The 23679-nt window shown below is 45.8% G+C and overlaps 1 protein-coding gene across 3 annotated transcripts in view; it reads left to right on the top strand.

Annotated features, from left to right (window-relative positions):
* The window catches only part of atp2b2 (ATPase plasma membrane Ca2+ transporting 2), a 399824-nt gene that overhangs the window by 78811 nt on the left and 297334 nt on the right, over positions 1 to 23679 (top strand). For all 3 annotated transcript variants that reach the window (XM_068051872.1, XM_068051871.1, XM_068051874.1), the window contains exon 2: positions 14676 to 14873. In XM_068051872.1, the coding sequence (XP_067907973.1) occupies positions 14676 to 14873 (198 nt within the window). The remainder of the gene's footprint in view (positions 1 to 14675; positions 14874 to 23679) is intronic.

Below are 23679 nucleotides of genomic sequence, written 5' to 3'. Positions count from 1 at the left end.
AGCAGGAGAAAAGAGTGGTTTGGCAGATTTGGACATCCATGCAACCACCCAAGTGGTTGTCCATTGGATGATCACAGATATAATCCCCCAGAATGGGAATACCCAGAGATCAGCTCCTTTGTGACATTGAAAAATGCAAACCAAAAAATCCGGTAGCAAAATCTCAGGACCATGGCTGTGAAAATCTGATGAATACACTTCCTGCTGCCCATCTACCTTCAGGTTGACAGCTTTGCTATTGTATCAGAGAGACTGAAAGCAATGGCTTATAGAAAAAGTAATTAAAGTCAAGTTGGTCACAAAGGAAACATTTGATATGAAATCTTTATAACAGCTAGTAAAAGAAGTTTGCCTTTTGCTGGCAGCACTATGAGAAGGATCCTGCAGTGTGCGCACTATGTGTGATCTTGGCATACTTGAATACTCTATTATTAGAAGTCAGATTTTACCATGATTTTTGGTAATAGCAGCTTCAGTTTCCCATTTTTTTTGAAGATATTAAAGATCTCCCACACGTATCTAGAAATAGAGCCCCTCATAATAAAACAGAACACTTCAAATGATCAGAAATTATAAGTCCAAATATTCGCAGGGGAATATGGTCTGTGAAATCAGACCTATGGGCCGGGATTTCCATTCTGGGGTCAGGACCCCAACGTCGCATTCACTTCCGGGTCCTGACCCCCCCCCCCCCCCCCAACATGTCAGCAACGCACACGCGTGGCAATTTTAATTGACAAAGCGGTTAATTACATCAGAGTTGCACTCACTGCCCAAATAGCAGCGGCGGGGGTGGGATACGGGGAGGAGATGGTCTGATATAAAGGGCGAGCTGCAGCCATTGCTGTGGTTGCCGTTCATCTCAAGAATGGGGGCTGTGGGTAAGGAGGGCCCCCAGGCCAGGGCAGCCCCTGTTTTTCTGATGCCTCATTTGAGGTGCTGCTGGAGGCGGTGACAGCATGAAGAAACATCCTGTTCCCTGCCAGTGGCAATAGAAAGCCTGTAAAAGCTGACAAAGAAGGCATGACTGCAGGTGGCTCATAAGGTCAACAGCAGAGGAGTGATGAGGAGGAATTGGGTCCAGTGCAGGAAACCTTTCAATGACCTTCTAAGGTTTGGCAAGGTGAGTCCAAAGAGAGACCCAGATGGCCATACCAGACTGCAAAAGTGAGGGGCATCTTGAGGGAGCATAGAGTTCTCCTGACCATTGGAGAGATATGTGCACAGCAACATTGATGACCCATAAGCATAGTTCATAACCCCAGCGCTTCTGGACAGTGAGTACGGGGAAGTCTGCAACATCTTATGTGAATGTAAAGCTGAAAGTGGTGAGGGAGAGAGTCAGTCTCCTGACTGCATCTTTCTTCACCTCACAGGCCAAATGGGAGAACAACGACAGGGAGAGCAAGAGGGCACACTTGGATGTAGAGACCCCAGCTTGCATCATTGATGCATTTCGAGGAGCTGGCTCTTGATCTAGCCAGAGTGGCAAGCCACTGCTACGTTGGAGATGGAGAAAAGGGAGTTCAACACAGACAAGGTGAAAATATCTCAACATCCCCAGGTTGAGGGGATGCATGGCAATTCTCCCCATGCAATGCGCTGTCAATGCGTAAGCTGTCATCTCATTATTTCATGCACCTGAAGCATCTGCCGATTGTGCTGATTTCTCATAACCACCTTCTCTTGTGTCTCCCACAAGGTGAGCTGCAGATGGGGAGGAGTCAAGACGCTACCAACTGGCTTTGGAGGAGTCAGAGGAGGAAGACACCTTTGAGCCAGCACCATCCTATCTTTTTTTTTTTGTGCACCCTCTACCAGCGCAGATACTCGCACCTCGGTGGGTCCTTGCACGTTCTTGGAGATGGTAGCGCACGGTGAAATGCACATCACATCAGAGCAGAATACGGGGGAGGCAGAGTCGGCTGCGGCCAGTCGCCCTCAGAAGATGGAGGACAGGTGCAACCCTGCTCAGCAGGGCAAAGATGTAGAGTCAAGTGAGTCACGAAACAGGTGGCTATACCTGAGGAATCAGTGTGAGATGTGCCCACATGTCGGAGTTACCTGAGGCACTGCGGAGTCGTGGAATGTGAATGGAGGAGTCCATTCATCTCTTGTGCTTCACAATGTCTCAGTGCTTTGAGCACAGGAGCTCCTCTGTTGAGAGAGTGGTCAACCTCAAGCAGAGCCATATGCAGCATCATTCAGAGTGGATGCAGGAACAGTGCACTGGCATGCACGGAATGTATACCACAGTCTGTAGCAGTGACTAGTCAGTGGCACAAATGGCGCAACGTAGCATGGAGCGGATGCCAGCTGCGTCCCAGCTGGTGTTTTCCTCTAGCGATCAAGGTACCATGAAAGGGCTGAGGAAGTGACAAATGGTGATGAGGGGGCCACCCCTGCCTCACGGGGCTCCATCATCATCATCATCATCCACCTACATCGCCCCTCCTCTACATCTGTAGAGTCATGCCTTGTGACAGAGGCTGCCCCTGCAGTGATGCTGGTGCAACATCATTTGAAGGTGTCCCCGACCCCCACCAGCACCTCCACGATGAGGCCGACTGCCACAGGCAGCTCAGTCCCACACAGGCACTTGCGAACAATCTGCCTCCACTTCATCCTCACCACAGGGAAGTAACTTGTAGGAGTGGCTGTGAGCATAGACCACCACATTGGTAATTTCACTTTGTGGAGCACGTGGGTGTTTCTGTTGTACATAATATTAAACTGTAATTCGATAAAGCACTGGGCATGTGGCTGCCCTAAGGCAAACTTGCGTGTATTCATTTCATCATGGCAAAAGCCATGAGAATGGAAAATAAGGGTTGGCAAAGTGAAGGAGTGTGATGGGGAAAATTGTCAGGTGGAAACTCTGGAGCCTTGCAGTGTTGTGCCATTGGAAGGTTGCTGACTTTAATTCTTAATGGTGCTTGCTCTCACTCAGATGAGGAGAATCTCCTCTCCAAATGTCCTGCAGACTGAGTATCACTCAGGTGAAACGTGTCTGGATCAGAGTGACCCTAGCGTCCCTGCCATCCTGATGAGCACTCTGCCTCCTGAGCATACCACAGCAACATCCCTACAAAGCATGGGGAATGTTTCCAGTTTTCCTTCAGTCTCCTCCTCATCCTCATCTTCGTCCTCTTCATCCACATCCTCTTTCTCCTCCAAGGAGCTGTGCCATTCCAGCGCTTCTCCCTATTCAAGGTCCACACCTCTCTGGAGGGCCATGTTATGAAGTGCACAGCAGACCACAACAATGCACAAGACCCTTGAGGGAGTGTACTGGAGTGTACTTGACCCAACTGGTCAAGGCACCTGAACCTCATCGTAAGGAGGCTGATGACCTGCTTGTGATGAGGTGGCATTGGTTGTAGCGTCTCTCAGCCTCCATGCATGTACTGGAGTCATCAGCCATCTCCTCATGGGATAAACCTTATCTGCTAACAGCCATCCAGGGATTTCAATTGCAACATGAAGACCTTTGGCACCTGTCATTGCCAGAGGATGAATGCATCATGGCAGCTTCCAGGATAGCGTGCACACACCTGCATAAAGCTTTTGCTGTGGTCACAGCTGAACGTTTAGGAAGTGGAATCCCTTCCTGTTGAATCTCCCTGGCTGGTCAGTTGGTGTCTCGATAGCCACATGGGTGCCATTGATGATCCCCTGCACCTGAGGGAATCTGGCGACAGAGGCAAATCCCACTGCCCTTTGAGCTTGAGTGCTGCTATCCACCTTGAATTCAATGTGATCCTCTGCCCTCTTGAACAGAGCATCCATTACCTTTGTGATGCAATGATGTGCTGCTGCCTGGGAGATGCCACCAATGTCTTCTGCTGCTCCTTGGAAGGTCCCAATTGCAAAAACGTGCAAGGCCACTGTGACTTTTACAGCCACAGGAAGGCCGTGGTCGATGGTTCCTGCAAACCCTCAGATGACTCTCAATGAGGGCACGTAAGTCAGCAACCATCTGTCTGGACAGATGCAGCCTTCTGCAGCGCTGATGCTCCGGCATGTCCAGGTAGCTTCTCCTTTGGCGGTGGACCCTCTGCTGAGGGTATTGCCTTCATTGCCTTCCTGCCCCTCGTTTCTGACCCCTGTGCCCCTGTTGCCCAGGGATCTGCCTCTGCTCCTGCCGATGCTGCTGCTCACCTCTAGTTGATCCTATCTTGGAGTAGCTTAATCCCATTTCCTGTTAAGTCCTTCCTTCCTTTCAATTGGAATGTGCAATCATCCTGAGCCTCCCTCTCATGTACCCATGAGGTCTGTAAGCAGAAGGACCCATCCACCCACCCTCACCGCCCCCCCCCCCACTCCCCACTCCCCAAAATGCCCTTGTCAAAAGTAAGAAAATATGACAGATAATTCTCCTGACTCTGCATAACTGGTTGCCTCTGAATGAAGACCATTGGTGAGCCTGCCCTCTTTAATGCAGCCTCTTGCTGCTGTCCCATCGTTCTGACTTGCTCCTCACTTTGTTAGCACTTCCTCCTTTACATCGTGGCTCAGCCCCTGTGTGGATCCCATGCCTCTGAAAGAAAATTCAAAGCTAGACCTGAATGAGCTGACAGCAAGCTCGTTAAGTGGCTTAACTGGCCATTCAGCAATGTCAAGTGGGCTGACTTCTTCGGCTCTCAACGGAGTCTTTTAAACTTTGAGCATGCCCATTTCGTGCAGGGAAACTGGCACACCGACCTGAGGGACTGGTTCGAACGACTGCCTGCCCCCATTCCCGCCCTCTCAGTTAAATATGATGGTGTATGGAAGATCTTTGTTCGAAGAACCATGACTGCTTTAACTTAGGTAAATAATCTACATTTCTACAATACCTAACAAGCAACTTGAGAAGTAAGTGATCTCCTAGTTTAGGTAATGCTAACAGACTTCATCCCTGTTTTCTAACGACAAATAATGTAATAGAAAATGGTGATACTTGAGGCACAATACATCAAATCTAATTACTACACTATGTTAACCAGACATGTCATTGGTATTATACCAGTGCTACACATGCTACTTCAACATGACATTCTGGAAAGAATTTGTAATTCTAGACACTAAATAAGGACAATGTACTTTTTAATTGGTACAAAGATTTCTGTGGCATCATTTTGCTTAAATGGAATACTGGGTTACAATTCTAAGTGATCTAAAATGTGTCACATGATTCAATTCAATATGTAGTTCAACAGAGCATTAAATAATGGAATAGAGCATGTGATAAATCATTGTTTAATCAGTGCAATTTTAATCAGTACTTTATCTTTTCCTATTCGTTTATGGGGTGTGAGCTTCTCTGGCAAGGCCAGCAGGTATTGCAATTCCCTAATTGCCCTTGAGAAGGTGGTGGTGAGCCGCCTTTTTGAACCACTGCAGTCCATGTGTTGTAAGTACACCCGCTGTGCTGTTTGGGAGTTAACCCAGAGACAGTGAAGGAACGGAGATATAGTTCCAAGTCAGGGTGATGAGTGACTTGGAGGGAACTTGCAGTGGTAATGTTCCTGTGCGTCTGCTGCCCTTGTTCTTCGAGGTGATAGAGGTCGTGGATTTGGAAGGTACAGTTGAAGGAACCTTGGAGAGTTGCTGCAGTGCATCTTGTAGCTGGTACACACTGCAGCCACTGTGCACCAGTGGTGGAGGGAGTGAACGTTTAATATGGTGGATGGGGTGCCAGTCAAGTGGCCTGCTTTATCCTGGACAATGTCGAGCTTCTTGACTGTTGTTGGAGCTACACTCATCCAGATGAGTGGAGAGTATTCCGTCACACTCCTGACTTGTGCCTTGTAGATGGTGAACAGGCATTAGGGAGTGAGGAGGTGAGTTATTCACTGCAGAATTCCCAGTTTCTGACCTGCTGTTGTAGCCACAGTATTTATATGGTTAGTCCAGTTCAGTTTCTAGTCAATGGTAGCCGCCAGGATGTCGATAGTGGGGCATTCAGTGATGGTAATGCTATTGACAATCAAGGGGAGATGGTTAGATTCTCTCTTGTTGGAGATAGTTATTGCCTGGCACTTGTTTGGTGCAAATGTTACTTGCCACTTACCAGCTCAAGCCTGAATGTTGTCCAGGTCTTGCTGCATGTGGGCATGGACTGCTTCAGTATCTGAGGAGTTTTGAATGGTACTGAACACTGTGCCACCGTCAGCGAACATCCCCACTTCTGACCTCTTGTTGGAGGGAAGGTTATTGATGAAGCAGCTGAAGATGGTTGAGCCTAGGACACTGCCCTGAGGAACTCCTGCAGCAATGTCCTGGGGCTGAGATAATTGAACTACAACAACCACAACCATCTTCCTTTGAGCTCGGTATGACTCCAACCAGCGGAGAATTTTCCCCCTGATTCTCATTGACTTCAATTTTGCTAGGGCTCCTTGAAGCCACATTTGATCAAATGCTGCTTTGATGTCAAGGGCAGTCACTCTCAGCTCACCTCTTGAATTCTGCTTTTTTGTCCATGTTTAGAACAAGGCTGTAATGAGATCTGGAGCGAGTGGCCATGGCAGAACTCAAACTAAGCATCGGTAAACAGGTTATTGCTGAGTAAGTGTCATTTGATAGCACTGTCGATGATACCATCCATCACTTTGCTGATGATTGAGAGTAGACTGAATGGGCAGTAATTGGCTGGATTGGATTTGTCCTGCTTTTTGTGGCTAGGACATACCTGAGTAATTTTCCACATTTGTTGGGTAGATGCCAGTGTTGTAGCTGTATAGGAACATATGAGCAGGAGTAGGCCATTCAGCCCATCGAGCCTGCTCCTCCTTTCAATACGCTCATGACTGATCATCCACTTCAATGCCTTTTTCCCACACTATCCCCATATCCCTTTATGGCTAGGGGCGCAGCTAGTTCTGGAGCACAAGTCTTCAGCACTGCAGCCAGGATGTTGTCAGGGCCCATAGCCTTAACTGTATCCAGTGCCTTCAGCCATTTCTTCATCACATAGAGTGAATCAAATTGGTTGAAGATTGGCATCTATGATTGTGAGGACCTCCGAAGGAGGCCGAGATGGATCATCCACTCGGCACTTCTGGCTGAAGACGGTTGCAAATGCTTCAGCCTTGTCTTTTGCGCTGGCATACTGGGCTCCCCCATCATTGGGGATGGAGATGTTTGTGGAGCCTCCTTAGTTCACGACTGGATGTGGCAGGACTGCAGAGCTTTGATTTGATCCATTGCTTATGGGATTGCTTTGCTCTGTCAATAGCATGCTGCTTCCTCTGTTTAACATGCATGTAGTCCTCTGCTGTATCTTCACCAGGTTTGCATCTCATTTTGAAGTATGCCTGTTGCTGCTCCTGGCATGCTGTCCTGCAATCCTCATTGAACCAGGGTTGATCCCCTGACTTAATGGTAATGGTAGAGTGAGGGATCTGCCAGGCCATGCAATTACACATTGTGGTTGAATACAATTCTGCTGCTGTTGATGGCCCACAGTGCCTCATCGATGCGCAGTTTTGATCTGCTCTGAATCTATCCCATTTAATACGGTAGTACAGCCACACAACACGATGGAGGGTGTCCTCACTGTGAAGACAGGACTTCATCTCCACAAGGACTGTGTGGTGGTCACTTCTACCAATACTGTCATGGACAGATGCACCTATGACGTTTGTATGACATATGTAAATTGATGAGGATGAGACCATGTAGGTTTTTCCCCTCTTGTTGGTTCTTTCACCACCTACCGCAAGCCCAGTCTCACAGCTAAGTCCTTCAGGATTGGTCAGCTTGATCAGTAAGTAGTGCTACTGAGCCACTCTTGGTGATGGACATTGAAGTCCCCCAACCTAAATACTTCCGGTGCCCTTACTATCCCCAGTGCCTCTTCCAGTGGTGTTCAACATGGAGGAGCACTGATTCTTCAGCTCAGGGAGGGCGGTAGGTGGTAATCAGCAGGAGGCTTCCTTGCCCTTGTTCAATGTGATTCCATGAGACTTCATGCGATCCAGAGCCAATGTTGAGGACTCCCAGGACCATTTCCTCCCAACCGTATATCAATGTGCGTCCACCTAAGGGATGGTGATGGAGGAGTCCGGAGCATTGATTGTAAGGTATGATTGGGTGAGTATGACTATGTCAGGCTGTTGCTTGACTAGTCTGTGGGGCAGCTCACCCAATTTGTGCACATTTCCAGATGTTAGTGAAGAGGACTTTGCAGGGTTGACTGGGCTGGACCTGCTTTTGTCATTTCCGGTGCCTAGGTCGATGCCAGGTGTTTCATCTAGTTTTATTCTTATTCAACTTTTCTGTAGCAATTTTTTGCAACTGTGTTGCTTCCTAGGCCATTTCAGAGGGCAGTTAAGAGTCAATCATAGTGCTGTGAGTCTGGAGTCACATGTAGGCCAGACCAGGTAAGGACGGCAGATTTCCTCCCCATTAGTGAACCAGGTGGGTTTTTACCATATTTGTTAATTAATTGAACTTAATTTCCACCAGCTGCCGTGGAGGGATTTGAACTCGTGTCTCTGAAGCATCAGTCTGAGCCTCTGGATTACTAGTCCAGTAACATTATCACCATGATACATTCCCCTGCTCTTTAGAGGAGCATAATTTTGTATGCTTTTGACTTTTATCTTTATCTGTTGCTTTAAATTGCAAGACAGTGTCAAAGCATATTTACTATTCGCCGAGAAAAATGTTTTTAAAGTCTAGTTTTATCATTTACTGAAGGATACATTCTGCCTTGTACATTCTTTTTGGTGCATTAGTGACCTGGTTTGAGCTCGCTGTTAATGAGAGCAGCCTTCAATAAAGTGTGAATCCCAAAAGCCTAAGCTCTTTTTGTGATTAACAAGAAATTGCAAAGGACACTGAGTTATTATGTATGTGCTACCTGTACTCCGAAGTCTTGCTGCATTGCAGCTAGAGAAAAAAATGAATCCAGCTGATAGCTCTTGAGGCTGCAGTGTCCCATTTTTCTGATGTGCAGGTATGACCTAAGGAGCCCTGCGAAAAGATTTCCTTCCTAAATCTATCTATCTTTGAAAAAAGATTTAATTTGTCCTCTCGGAATCAATCTCTATAATGCACAGAGGTGCTGATGACCTCTATAATTCAGTAACTGGATTCTGTGATTAGCATGAATTTAAGAGCAAAGAGCAGAAGTCAGAGGCACCTTCACAAACTGTGCCTTACAGATCTTGAAGCCCATGGGAAGGAAGAATATTGAACTGATTTGAGTTTGCAAAGAAATGCTTCTAAGGTCAATATTCTTTATCCCATACTTGAGCATAGATTTTGATTAAAATATTTTGTCATCTGGTGCACTGATGATTTAACAGCACAGCAAATGAAAAGTGTGCAAAACACTACTTAGAGGAGTACTGCATAGCCATACCTCCTAGTGGTTGTTTGCAGAGCAGCATTGATAGTACATTTGCAGTGGGGTTACTTGTCGGCCCTCTCTCTAGTATGAAGACATTTAGAATGGAAGGACAATCATTTGAAAAAATTTAAAGGGATAATTGGGAATGGAGCAGGATGCCATTTTTGGAGGCTGTGGGGATGATGTTGCTGGTGCACAGAATCCTTGTTAAAAAGAGGTGGGAGCTTCTTTTACATAGTTAAAAGATGTTAGGAAATGTGGCACATCATTTTGCAACCCATTTAAGTGATGGATGCTCCAGAAAAGAGGCCTCCAGTGGACCTACAGGCAGGAAGGCATTTGTAGTGTTTTGAGCCTTAAAAGTCACTTAGAGTCATAGAGTTATACAGCACAGAAACGGGCCCAACGGGCCATCGTGTCTGTGCCGGCCATCAAGCACCTAACTATTCTCGTCCCATTTTCCAGCACTTGGCCCATAGCCTTGTATGCTTTGGCGTTTCAAGCGCTCATCTAAATACTTCTTAAATGTTGTGAGGGTTCCCGCCTCTACCACCTCTTCAGGCAGTGCGTTCCAGATCCCAACCACCCTCTGGGTGAATTTTTTTTTCCTCAAATCCCCTCTAACCCTCCTGCCCCTTACCTTAAATCTATGCCCCCTGGTTATTGACCCCTCTGCTAAGGGAAAAAGTCTCTTCCTATCTATCCTATCAATGCCCCTCATAATTTTGTAGACCTCAATCATGTCCCCCTCATCCTTCTCTGTTCTAAGGAAAACAACCCTAGCCTTTTCAGTCTCTCTTCATAGCTGAAATGCTCCAGCCCAGGCAACATCGTGATGAATCTCCACTGCACCCTCTCCAGTGCAATCACATCCTTCCTATAGTGTGGTGCCCAGAATTGTACACAGTACTCCAGCTGTGGCCTAACTAGCATTTTATACAGCTTCATCATAACCTCCCTGCTCTTATATTCTATGCCTCAGCTAATAAAGGCAAGTATCCCAAATGAATTCCTGACCACCTTACCTACCTGTGCTGCTGCCTTCAGTGATCTATGAACAAGTACACCAAGGTCCCTCTGACACTGTACTTCCTAGGGTCCTACCATCCATTGTATATTCCCTTGCCTTGTTAGTCCTCCCAAAATGCATCACCTCACACTTCTCAGGATTAAATTCCATTTCCCACTGCTCCGCCCATCTCACCAGCCCATCTATATCGTCCTGTAATCTAAGGCTTTCCTCCTCACTATTTACGACACCAACAATTTTCGTGTCATCTGCGAACTTAATTATCATACCTCCTATATTCATGTCTAAATCATTAACATACACTACAAAGAGCAAGGGTCCCAGGACCGATCTCTGTGGTACACCACTGGTCACAGGCTTCCACTCGCAAAAACAACCCATAACCATTACCCTCTGTTTCCTGCCGCCAAGACAATTTGGGATCCAATTTGCCAAATTGCCCTGGATCCCATGGGCTCTTACCTTCTTAACCAATCTCCCATGTGGGACCTTATCAAAAGCCTTATTGAAGTCCATGTAGACTACATCAACTGCTTTACCCTCATCTACACATCTAGTCACCTCCTCGAAAAATTCAATCAAGTTAGTTAGACACGATCTCCCCCTGACAAAGCCATGCTGACTATCCCTGATTATTCCCTGCCTCTCCAAGTGGAGATTAATCCTGTCCCTCAGAATTCTTTCCAATAGTTTCCCAAGCACTGATGTTAGACTTGCCGGCCTGTAATTACCTGGTCTATCCCTGCTACCCTTCTTGAATAATGGTACCACATTCGCTGTCCTCCAGTCCTCTGGTACCTCTCCCATGGCCAGAGAGGGTCTGAAAATTTGTGTCAGTGCCCCTGCTATCACCTCCCTTGCCTCACACAACAGCCTGGGATACATCACATCTGGGCCTGGGGATTTATCCACTTTTAAGCCCGCTAAAGTAACTAATACTTCCTCCCTTTCAATGTTAATATGTTCAAGTATATTGCAATCCCCCTCCCTGATTTGTACACCTACATTGTCGTTCTCCACAGTGGAAACAGATGAAAAGTAATCATTTAAAACCTCACCTATGTCCTCCGGCTCCACACACAGATTGCCACTTTGGTCCCTAATGGGCCCTACTCTTTCCCTGGTTATCCTCTTGCCCTTAATATACTTATAAAATGCCTTAGGATTTTCCTTTATATTGACCGCCAATGTTTTTTTATGTCCCTTCTTTGCTCTGCTAATTACTTTTTTAAGTACCTCCCTACCCTTTCTATACTCCTCTAATGCCTCTGCTGTTTTCAGCACTCTGAATCTGCCATTAGCCTCCTTGTTTTTCCTGATCCAATACTCGATATTCCTTGACATCCAGGGTTCCCTGGACTCGTTGGTCCTACCCTACCCTTCACCTTAATGGGTACATGTTGGCTCTGAACTCTCACTATTTCCTCTTTGAATGACTCCCACTGGCCTGATGTAGACTTTCCTACAAGTAGCTGCTCCCAGTCCACTTTGGCCAGATCCTGTTTTATCAAATTGAAATTGGCCTTCCCCCAATTCAGTATTTTTATTTCTGGTCCGTCTTGTCCTTTTCCATAACTACCTTAAATCTTACAGAGTCATGGTCACTATCCCCAAAATGCTGTCCCACTGATACTTCTACCACTTGTCCAGCTTCATTCCCTAGATTTAGGTCCAGTACTGCTCCTTCTCTTGTAGGACTTTCTACATACTGGCTCAAAAAGCTCTCCTGTATGCATTTTAAGAATTCCTCCCCCTTTAAGCCTTTTGCACTTAAGACTATCCCAGTTGATATTCGGTAAGTTGAAATCCCCTACTATTATTACCGTACTATTTTTACACCTCTCTGAGATTTGCCCACATATCTGTTCCTCTATCTCTCCCTGACTGTTTGGAGGTCTGTAGTACATGCCCCAGCCAAGTGATTACCCCCCTTTTGTTCTTAAGTTCTACCCATATGGCCTCATTTGAGGAACCTTCTAAGATATCAACCCTCCTTACTGCAGTAATTGACTCTTTGATCAACAACACAATACCACCTCCTCTTTTATCCCCTCCCCTATCATGCCTGAAGATTCTATACCCTGGAGTATTGAGTTGCCAGTCCTGCCCCTCCCTCAGCCATGTCTCTGTGATAGCAATAATATCATAATCCCATGTGCTAATCAATGCCCTCAATTCATCTGCCTTATTAGTAAGACTCTTTGCATTAAAGTATATGCAATCCAACCTTGCATTTTTCACTTGGGCCTTAACAGGTCTATATTTGCTGTGCCTTCCAGACTGACTCAGTTTCTCTTCTATATTTGGCTGTGCCTCACCCCCCACTGTACTCTGTGTCCTATCCCCCTGCCAAATGGGTTTAACCCCCCCAACAGCACTAGCAAACCTCCCAGCAAGGATATTGGTCCCGTTCCGGTTCAGGTGCAACCCGTCCAACTTTTACAGGTCCCACCTTTGCCAGAAACAGACCCAGTGATCCAGAAAACTAAAGCCCTCCCTCCTGCACCATCTCCTCAGCCACGCATTCATCTGCTCTATCCTCCTATTCCTATACTTGCTAGCACGTGGCACAGGGAGTAATCCAGAGATTACAACCTTTGAGGTCCTGCTTTTTAATCTGCTCCCTAAATTCTTGTTGCAGGACCTCATTCCTCTTTCTACCCATGTCGTTGGTACCAATGTGTATCATGACCTCTGAATGCTCCTCCTCCCCCTTCAGAATGTCCTGCAGCCGCTCCGAGACATCCTTGACCCTAGCACCGGGGAGGCAACATACCATCCTGGAGCCTCGTTTGTGGCCACAGAAACACCTATCTGCACCCCTTATGATAGAATCCCCTATCACTATAGCTCTTGTAATTTTTCGATTTCACTTACTGTTTGGACTTTGGCTTCTGTCTGCCTTAGCTCTGAGTTTGCCAATATAGATCATTTAGCTCGAGATGCCTTTTAAGGCTTTTCAGAAGCTTTCTGAATTTTTGTTTTACAACCTTCCCCTTTTAATTGGCCCCTTTAAATTAGACTTCTAAAGAAATTTCTTCTCTTCAGTGCTGTCATTGCAAGACTCATCTGAAATTATGAATAATTAAGTAAATGAACTTAGACCGGAAAATTGAGGGCATTTTTATTTGAGATTTGGGCAGGTTTTAACATAATGCGTACCAAATTAGACCTAAGTTACAGCTAAAGATGTTTTACTGTTCTGTTGAGTTTTATTCAGTGCTGTATACTCTGTCGTGAAAAATTTTTTTATGTCGCACTCCAAACACATTCATTGAAGTTCTATGACCAATAACATTTGAGCCATTTTCAATGAGGCCAAGTGAATCATTTAAACACTGCAGATACTGTGTTACATCAGTCTGACCTCTGATCCACATATTGGCAGGCTGTTTTTAACAGTGAACTAAATCATTATCTCTTACTGAATGCACTTATATTTATTACACATAGGTTTATTGGTAAAATGTGATTATACAAAAAGATCTGTAAGAATATTTTAGAAATGCGGATGGAGTCTATTTTTTAATGAGTGTTTTCAAAGATTCAATGCAACATAGAAAATTGCAGCCTGGGGGACCTACTGTAACAGCAGCAGCTTTTTGAGTTCTTTATAATTGAAACTTGCAACACCTTAGGAGAATGAGCAAAACCTGAATATGATATTTGCTGCCAACTCAGCTTGTCGTGCTCATGGTCTCTGAACATCTTCTACTAATATATGGTTCATGTTTTTTTTATTTGCGCCTCTGTGAAGTGCCTTGGGATATCCTTTTCCCATGTTAAATTTATCACATAAAAGTAAGTTGTTGGTTGCAGTTGATATATTTCATTTAGTTTTGAACTTTGTTCAATTTCCCGACGTCAGGATCCCAAACCAACACTTGCTGGCAGTGAGACGGCCGGAGTAATCATCCAGGAGGCAGCCTCCTAATTAATGATGGTATCAGGACCTGACGTATATGTCATAAAGGGTGGAGAGCAGGTTAAAGTACAAACCTACCAGCTCCTAGCAGCTCTAGGGTAGATAGATAATTTGCACTAATTTAATTGCCCATTTGCCAGGTTTCCGCCAGGCAGGTAGGGTTAAAATTGCCCTATAGCTTCAGTCCACTGTGTGAAAAATTGATTCCTCAATCTGTCCCTTATGTGGAAACAGTCTCATCCCATAGTACTGTTCACAAGCAAAAAGTTAAGCCAAACTTATTGTTATTCTCCTAGTTCTGATAATTTAAACTGTATTTTCTCATTAGTGATGTACACTCACGACTGCTAAATTATAATTATATTTTTTCTCTACAGGTTTAGCTGGCAATTCTGCAGATCTTGAAAACAGAAGACAAATTTTTGGTAGAAACTTTATACCTCCAAAAAAGCCAAAAACTTTCTTGCAGTTAATCTGGGAAGCACTACAAGATGTGACCCTTATCATCCTAGAACTTGCAGCCATTATATCCTTGGGTCTCTCGTTTTATCAACCACCCGGAGAGCGAAGTGAACGTGAGTGAAGTACTTTATATGCTTGATTTTGCATGCTGGCTAAATATTTATATAAAATTATATAAATATATTAAATATTACATGCATCACTACAATAAAATACTCCGTTAATAAAGATGATCAAAACATCACTCTAAATCAGGTTTATATCACTGATTAAGTCATGCCAAAATGAGATACAGTAAAGACATTTAAATGTCAAAAGTTTGCTATGACACAATGGAGATGAATCTTACAGCTACATTAATTGTGCTTAAGTGGTAAAATGCAATTATTTAGGGTGTTTTCCAAATTTGTAGTCCCAGGATTCTGAAGGTGAATATTTAGAGTGTAGTGTTTTTGCTGCCAAGCTGCTAACAAATGGAAATTTGCATTTTAATGTTACTATTGCTTTTAGCCTCCTCTAAAAGATAGGTAGGATGTTGGGTAATGTAACACGTGCTCACTGCTATCTCCTGGAACTCGTTCTTGATGGCTATTAATGATGGGAGGTGGAGGTGTATGGGGTGCAGTGGTGGTGGGAGAGATCTCTCCCAGGAGATTATGTGGCTGTTGATTGTTGGGGATTGTGGGGTCACCTTGCCTGTTTGCAACATGGCTGAATATTAGCGACTCAATGGACCAGCTAGTCTTTTGCTATATGTCTTTTCACATGTTTGTGTATATCTATCTTTAATATATCAAAAGTGTGCACTCCCTGGACAAAATGTTCGATCTCTAGAGGAGGCAGGACTGGTGTGCCAATTCTCTGATGCCGTACTGCCTCCCAGAGATTTTTGAAGAGGCGTCAGGACCTATATGCCGGCAAGCTGCCCAAACACTGCGGTTCAGCACTTTCAGCCTGAGGATGATGCACTTAAGAGCCTGTTAAAGGGCAGAAAGTGATTTTGATTGCAGGTACGGAAACCACTAAGGGTCATAACCACGTCCCTGAGTAGACGGTGACATCACGGTGGGGAGCCAGTCCATTTAACAGCGGTGCATCGGGCCCAAGGAGGCCCGATGAGAGGTGGCCCCCTCACAATCTTTGTCACCTGCCTCAGCCCTTTCATGGGGCACTTGAACATCAGAGTGGATGACCAGTGAGGGCAGACCTGGATCCACTTCATGTATCATTGCAGCAGCAGTGCTACTGACCAGTCAATTCTACATAAAATTTTCTGGCAGTCAGTGTGCAGTTCCTGCATCCACTCAGCTTGATGCTGCATATGGCTCTCTAAGAGATTGGCCACTCTCAATGGATGAGCTCATGTGCTGATATGCCCGAGATATGGCAGAGCACCTATCATGGATGGACTCCTCCATTCTCTGCCCATGACTCCACAGGCTCAACATCACCTTCTCAAGGGCAGTTAAGGATGGGCAATAAATGGTGGCCTAGCCAGCGATGCTCACATCCCATGAAAGGATTAAAAAAGCAGCCTCAGGGAACTCCGACATTTGGGCACACATCTCCCACTGCTGCTCTAGGAAGACATGTCTTGTGTATGACACTGAAGCCAGTGCATCTCCATCCAGCTGGGCATGGCTCAGCCTGTCCTTAATCCTCCGAGCGGGGACTGCCCACACCTGCCTCTGCCTCCCTCACCTTCTTTGTGATGTGTCGCTCAACCTGTGCCACCTGTTCAACAATGACTTGAGGGCCCTCCAAGGTGAGTGCGTCTGCGCTGGTGGAGGGTGCCCTTGACTGGTGTGACAGTGCAGGCTCACTTGTGTGTTCCTCCTCTGCAGACGTGCTGACTCTGCCACTCTGGCTTGCGTTTCCTCCCCTCCATATCTGACCCTGTGGGATACGTAAGAAGGTTGTTAAGCTAAATCGCCGCTGTCGTTATCTGCTTTTGCAGAGCTGAAGCAGCTCCTAGAGCCAGTGCTTTGGCATGAAGGAAATCAGGGAGGAGGGAGGTCCATCTCCATCACCTGAAGATGTTCAGATTTTTTCACCCTGTCTTGCAGGACAGACTCCCCTCTGGCCATCGCCCACTCCCTCTTGCTGACATCCTGGCCAGGTCAGGGGGCACCTCCTCCATTGTCATTAGAATGGCCAGAATTGACACTGCACACCTGACCAAGCCCTTTCTCTGGCATTATGTCCTCTCTTTCCCTACAGGATCAAGAGGGTGAGAGTTAAGACCAATGTGCACTCCCTCACTACGTCCAGGCCACAGTGTTGCCTCTTGCACTTTTGACAGAGAAGTCAGCTTTGCCCAGGGCTCAGTGCTGCCCTAGGACACATATGTAATGACTGTTCTGGAGCACTTCAGGCTGCTGAACACGTGTGTATGCTTGCGATTGCAGACCTGGAGGCCTGTCTTCTAGCTACAGTGCAGCACTTACCTTGCCAGTCTACAGAAGGTTGTTAAAGGGTTTGCGCCACTGATTCCACGTCCTCCTCACCTCGCTATGTCCACACTTCCTCTGCCACCTCCAGCCAAGATTGTTTGATCTGGCTGGAAGGCCTTCTCCTGTCACTCTCTGGGAATAGAATGACACGGCGTGCCTCCAAGAGAGCCTTAAGAGAGGCATAGCTAAAGCGGGAGGCCGCCCTGGGTGCCTGTCCTTCTGTGGACTCACTCTCCTCCTTCTGCAACCTTAACCAGCAACCACAATGATGACTGCCAGCTCCTTTGTAAATTACACCTGCCTCGCTGCTGTCCCGCCTCTGCCAATCTTAATTGGGCAGTCAACATGCTCCCGACCACTATTTGGACTAGCCATTGAAATTCGCCACAGGCATCAGACGCCGGCACAATGTGGGGTCAAGACCCGGAAATGCATTCAATGTCAGGGTCCCGAGCCTGGAACTAAAATTCTGCCCCCTGTCTTTTTTTTTATTCATTCATGGGATGTGGGCATCGCTGGCTGGGCCAGCATTTATTGCCCATCCCTAATTGCCCTTGAGAAGGTGGTGGTGAGCTGCCTTCTTGAACCGCTGCAGTCCATGTGCGGTAGGTACACCCACAGTGCTGTTAGGAAGGAAGTTTTAGGATTTTGACCCAGCGACAGTGAAGGAACGGCAATATAATTCCAAGTCAGGATGGTGTGTTACTTGGAGGGGAACTTGCAGGTGGTGGTGTTCCCATGTATTTGCTGCCCTTGACCTTCTAGTTGGTAGAGGTCGCGGGTTTAGAAGGTGCTGTCTAAGGAGCCTTGGTGCATTGCTGCAGTGCATCCTGCAGATGGTACACACTGCTGCCCCTGTGCGTCGGTTGTGGAGGGAGTGAATGTTTGTAGATAGGGTGCCAATCAAGTGGGCTGCTTTGTCCTGGATGGTGTCGAGCTTCTTGAGTGTTGTTGGAGCTGCACCCATCCAGGCAAGTGGAGAGTATTCCATCACACTCCTGACTTGTGCCTTTTAGATGGTGGACAGGCTTTGGGGAGTCAGGAAGTTAGTTACTCGCCGCAGGATTCCTAGCCTCTGACCTGCTTTTGTAGCCACAGTATTTATATGGCTACTCCAGTTCAGTTTCTGGTCAATGGGAGCCCCTAGGATGTTGATAGTGGGGGATTGAGCGATGGTAATGCCATTGAATGTCAATGGGAGATGGTTAGATTCTCTCTTGTTGGAGATGGTCATTGCCTGGCACTTGTGTGGCACAAATATTATTTGTCACTTATCAGTCCAAGCCTGGATATTGTCCAGATCTTGTTGCATTTCTACACGAACTGCTTCAGTATCTGAGGAGTCATGAATGGTGCTGAACATTGTGCAATCATCAGTGAACATCCCCACTTCTGACCTTATGATTGAAGGAAGGTCTTTGATGAAGCAGCTAAAGATTGTTGGGCCTAGGACACTACCTTGAGGAACTCCTGCAGTGATGTCCTGGAGCTCAGATGATTGACCTCCAACAACCACACCCATCTTCCTTTGCACTAGGTATGACTCCAGCCAGTGGAGGGTTTTCCCCCTGATTCCCATTGACCTCAGGTTTGCTAGGGCTCCTTGATGCCATACTCAGTCACATGCTGCCTTGATGTCAAAGGCAGTCACTCTCACCTCACCTCTTGAGTCTGCAACACTTGTGTTCTTTTGTGTCACCTTTTTCAATTATAAAATCCTTTCGCCACACTTTTCATGGAAAATGGCCCTAGTGTAGGTAGGTGGTAGGGAATATGGAATTACTGTAGGGTTAGTATAAATGGGTGGTTGTTGGTCAGCACAGACTCAGTGGGCCGAAGGGCCTGTTTCAGTGCTGTATCGCTAAATAAAATAAATAAATAAATATACTCATTACTCTGATTGTGTGATCTTGCCACTGGATTCCCACAGTTCAGGTGGCTTCTTCCTCCCTGCAAGTATAGGACATCTCTCCTCCTTTGGACCTCCTTCACCAGGACCAGGATCTGAGAACCTATGTGCTGTGTCCCTCAGTCCCTGAGCCATCCTGAAACTTATCCGCTGTGTCAGCCAACACATTCCACACCTTCAATGGAAGTGGGTGTGTGAAGGTACATATGCAGCTCCTTGAAAATTAGGGCTTCAGTGCTAAACTTGTGGGGTATCCATTTTAGCACCTCTTGGAATGTTTAAATCATGGCAATCACCAATTGGCTCCCAAATTGCAGCTAAAACCAGACTTTTAAACATGCATGTCTATAAAAACAGCACTCACATAACGCCTGTTTTCACCCTTTCCCCAAAATAATGCTCATAATCCTGCAGTTGAAAACATCAATGTATATAAATATAAACCCAAACTGCACATTTCCTTGGCCATTATGAACAATTTGGTGTATCCAGTTGACACTGCCCTCCAGTATAGTCTAAGTGTATGGTCAAGGCGATTAAGGGCCAGCACTTTTGTACATAGCTATTGTGTTCCTGTAACCTTTGTGGTAGATTCTCTTGCTTGTAAGGCACTAACTAGATTTGGCTGTGGCTTGATAGCATGGTATAAAGTCTGGAACTTCAAATCTTGTCTTTGGCAGCTGCGGTGTGCAGTTCTCAGCAGGTATTTCATCTTCCTCTGCAGTATCTGTGCTCCATCAAAATGGAGATTTGTTTGTCTGCAACTTGACGTTTTTACAATAAGACTGTTCCAGAAAACAAAGTGAATTTATTTGCTTTGAGCACAGTGAGTGATCCTGGACACGAGGCATTAAATATGTGATTTCCGGGACTTAACTAAATATTAATTGGCAAGCCTGTTAAGGGGAATTTAAAAAAATTAATTTGTCATAATTTTTTTAAATGATCAGTTATGTTAAAAGCGTAATATATAAAAGTTAATAAAATTGGAAAACTTGCCGAGAAGATGGAGGAATTTAGCAATAGTCTTTTACGGTTGTATATCTGTGTTTGTCCACTGTAGATAAGTTTTACTGTTTGTTATTTGAAATTTAAATACACATTTTAAAATCATTATTAGGGTTCCTATTGCTGTATGTTACTGATAACCTTATTGATTTTTCTAACAATTAGCCTCATCTTTTGATCAAACAATTTGGTCTCCATGAAATATAAGGGCAGTGTTTCCTCTGTGTTGAACTTTAAGAACATAATCAGCAAAAAGCAAAAGGGACCGTGATCCACCGTGTCAAGTCTCCGTCCCCAGTGCACAGCTACAGGATTGCCAGGGGAACCCTGCTTGTTGAGCCTGTGCATGCAATTGACACAGGTCCAACATTAGCTTTCTTTGCCCATGGGGCATCCAAATGCAGGGGTACACCAATTAACTGGCAGTGGGATCCTCTTCAGACAGCATAAGGGTTCCCAGGAACACCTTCCCAGCATATTCTTTGGAAATGGAGCCTTCTGGAATAATGGATTAGGCACTGAGAACTGGAAAATCTGACTAAGATCCAGGATTTGTAGCACTTTAGCATGCTTTCCCAGCAACTATTAAGCTGCATTTAAAAAAAATTCTTTCATGGGATGTGGGTGTCATTGGCAAGACCAGCGTTTCTTGCCATCTCTAATTGCCCTTGACAACTGAGTGGCTTGCTCGGCCATTTCAGAGCTTTTTAAGGGTCTGAGGCTTTGAGCTTTGTGTGTTATTTTCCAGCTTTGCAATGTGTTTTAGTTACTGGTTTTCTGTTAGTAATTTTGGTTGACATTATTATGAGAATTTCTTTCTTTTGTAAAAATGTCAAGATTTGATCATTCATTCCCTCACTGCCGTTGCTAATAAAAAATGCTGGATAGTAGCTGTGGTGCAGTTGGTAGCACTCTTGCCTCTAAGCCATAAAGTTGGGTGTTCGAATCCTACTGCTGAGAGTTAAGCACAAAATCAAGGTTGACACTCCACTATAGTACTGAAGATGTGCTGCACTGTCAGAGGTGGTGTCTTTCAGATGAGATGTTAAACCAAGGCCCTATGTGCTTTTCTCAGATGGATGTAGAAGATCCCATTGTATCCTTTGGAAGAGTTCTCCCTGGTGTCCTGGTCAATATTTATCCCTCAATCAACGTCACTAAATCAGATTATCTGGTCATTATCACATTGCTGTTTGTGGGGGCTTGCTGTGTTCAAATTGGCTGCCGTGTTTCCCGCATTACAACAGTGACAAAGCTTCCAAATTACTTACTTGAGGTTCTGTAAAGCACCATATGAAATCCTAGTCTTTTTTCTTTGATTGGTCTTCTTTCTGGAAGGGGGAATCTGCATTGTTGCTGCACAACGTCTATTATGCCTTTTTGCTGTTTAATTTTGGTTGTCCCACTGATTTAATTTGACCTCTATTTCCAGGGAGATGGTGGGAGAATGCGAATGTCACTGGGCTAGTAATCCAGAGGACCAGGCTAGTGCCCTGGGGATATGGATTCAGAACCCACCATGGCAGCTGATGGAATTTAATTTCAATTAATTAATATATTCAATTAATTAATTAATTTTAAAAAATCTGGAATTGAAAGCTAGTCTCAGTAATGATGCCATGAAACTATCATCGATTGTCATAAAAACCCATCTGGTTCACTAATGTCCTTTCGGGAAGGAAATTTCCCATCCTTATGTGGTCTGGCCTACATGTGACTCCGGACCCACAGCAATGTAGTTGACTGTTAACTTCCCTCTGAAATGGTTTAAAAAGCCACTCAGTTGTTAAGGGCAATTTTTTAAATCTGGGGTTGTTTGTTGAGGGAATTCTAATTGTCTGGAGCCTCAATACCTAACGGCATCCCACTGGACATAACACTCTATCTGCTGTTTCATTTGAGATCAGGAGCAGCTACAGAGGTATGTAAGGCTGTAGTGCTTACACCTTAAGTGCTCAAGAAAGAGCCACCCTTAAGCTACCATCTACATATGCAGGTCAAGACAATCATATCTGCACGTGGAAACTATGGACAGAATCTTACCTACTTTACAAATAAACGCTGGTTAGGACCATTACTAGTCCCAATCCTGTACTTCCTGGCAGTGTGCCCGCCAGCACGATCTTACAGGAGATGGCCACCCAATTAGCCACCTCCACATCCAATTAAGGCGGGAAGCTGGGGCTACGGATCCAGTCAGAGGGCCTGCAGCCTTGGAAGGTGAGCAGCCTCACTAGCAGAGGTGGGCACTGCCGCTGTCGGAGGGGGACTGCAAGGGCACATGCTTCTTGAGGTGCCCTCTGAAGATGCCCTCCACAGGATGGCCTCTGGCCATAGCTGTGGCTCACTGATTCCTGTGGCTTCGGTATGTGGGATGTATATTGAAGGCCTTGCCGGCCCCCCGGTCAGCTGCTGGCAAGTCTCCTGCAGGCACCTGCCAGGCTTTGGCTTTAGTTGGTAGGAGTGGGGGAGGGGGGGGTGGAACCGTCACCGCCGGGATCTTCCGGGCAGCGTCCCCAACCTGCCAACAACTGGGCACTTATATCTTCCAATTGGCTTACCCGCCACTGCTGGGTGGGTCACCCTTGTTGCTTCCACCCTACCTCCGGCAAGATAGGCCGGAAGGGGGAGCTTGTTGGCCCTCCTGTCCTACCTTCCTTCCGGTCCCCCTGTCAAAGCTGCCTCAGTGGGACCAGTAGGATTCTATGCTATGATTCATAAATGAAACCATGACAAACTGTGCAGCTAAACCTTGAAACAATTTCAAGGACAGTGGCTACTATCAATGGTTCTTTCTCAGCAACAGCAGGAGATATTTGCCAGATTTCACAAACTGAAATGCATCATGCAGATGACGGATGCATCACTTGGCTGGGCCACAGATTTTGTTCATTCTTCTGTGGGAATCAGGGGCGGCACAGTGGCGCAGTGGTTAGCACCGCAGCCTCACAGCTCCAGGGACCCGGGTTCAATCCTGGGTACTGCCTGTGTGGAGTTTGCAAGTTCTCCCTGTGTCTGCGTGGGTTTTCTCCGGGTGCTCCGGTTTCCTCCCACAAGCCAAAAGACTTGCAGGTTGATAGGTAAATTGGCCATTATAAGTTGTCACTAGTATAGGTAGGTGGTAGGGAAATATAGGGACAGGTGGGGATGTTTGGTAGGAATATGAATATGGGATTAGTGGAGGATTAGTATAAATGGGTGGTTGATGTTTGGCACAGACTCGGTGGGCCGAAGGGCCTGTTTCAGTGCTGTATCTCTAATCTAATCTAATCTAATCATGAACGAGCCCTGCAATTTTACTGCCTAGGATGTTATTGATGCCACACTCATGGCCATATGGACCCTTACCCTACAGTGCCACTTATTGCACAAAGAGATTTTACTCCATGAAGGTGTGACTGGTTTGTGGCCATTGTTAGAAAACCAGGCACATATTAATGCTGCCAGGATTTCTTTACTTAACAATAATCAATATTGTCACCATTATTTGAAGGGTCGTTTATCAAACGCTTTTTTGGAGATGAAGTTAGACCACAACAACAGGACATC

Source organism: Heterodontus francisci, chromosome 19 (genome assembly GCF_036365525.1).
Source record: "Heterodontus francisci isolate sHetFra1 chromosome 19, sHetFra1.hap1, whole genome shotgun sequence".
NCBI classification, from domain to species: domain Eukaryota; kingdom Metazoa; phylum Chordata; class Chondrichthyes; order Heterodontiformes; family Heterodontidae; genus Heterodontus; species Heterodontus francisci.
The sequence above is the reverse complement of the archived record's forward strand: the minus strand, read 5'-3'. Positions and strand labels throughout refer to the sequence as shown.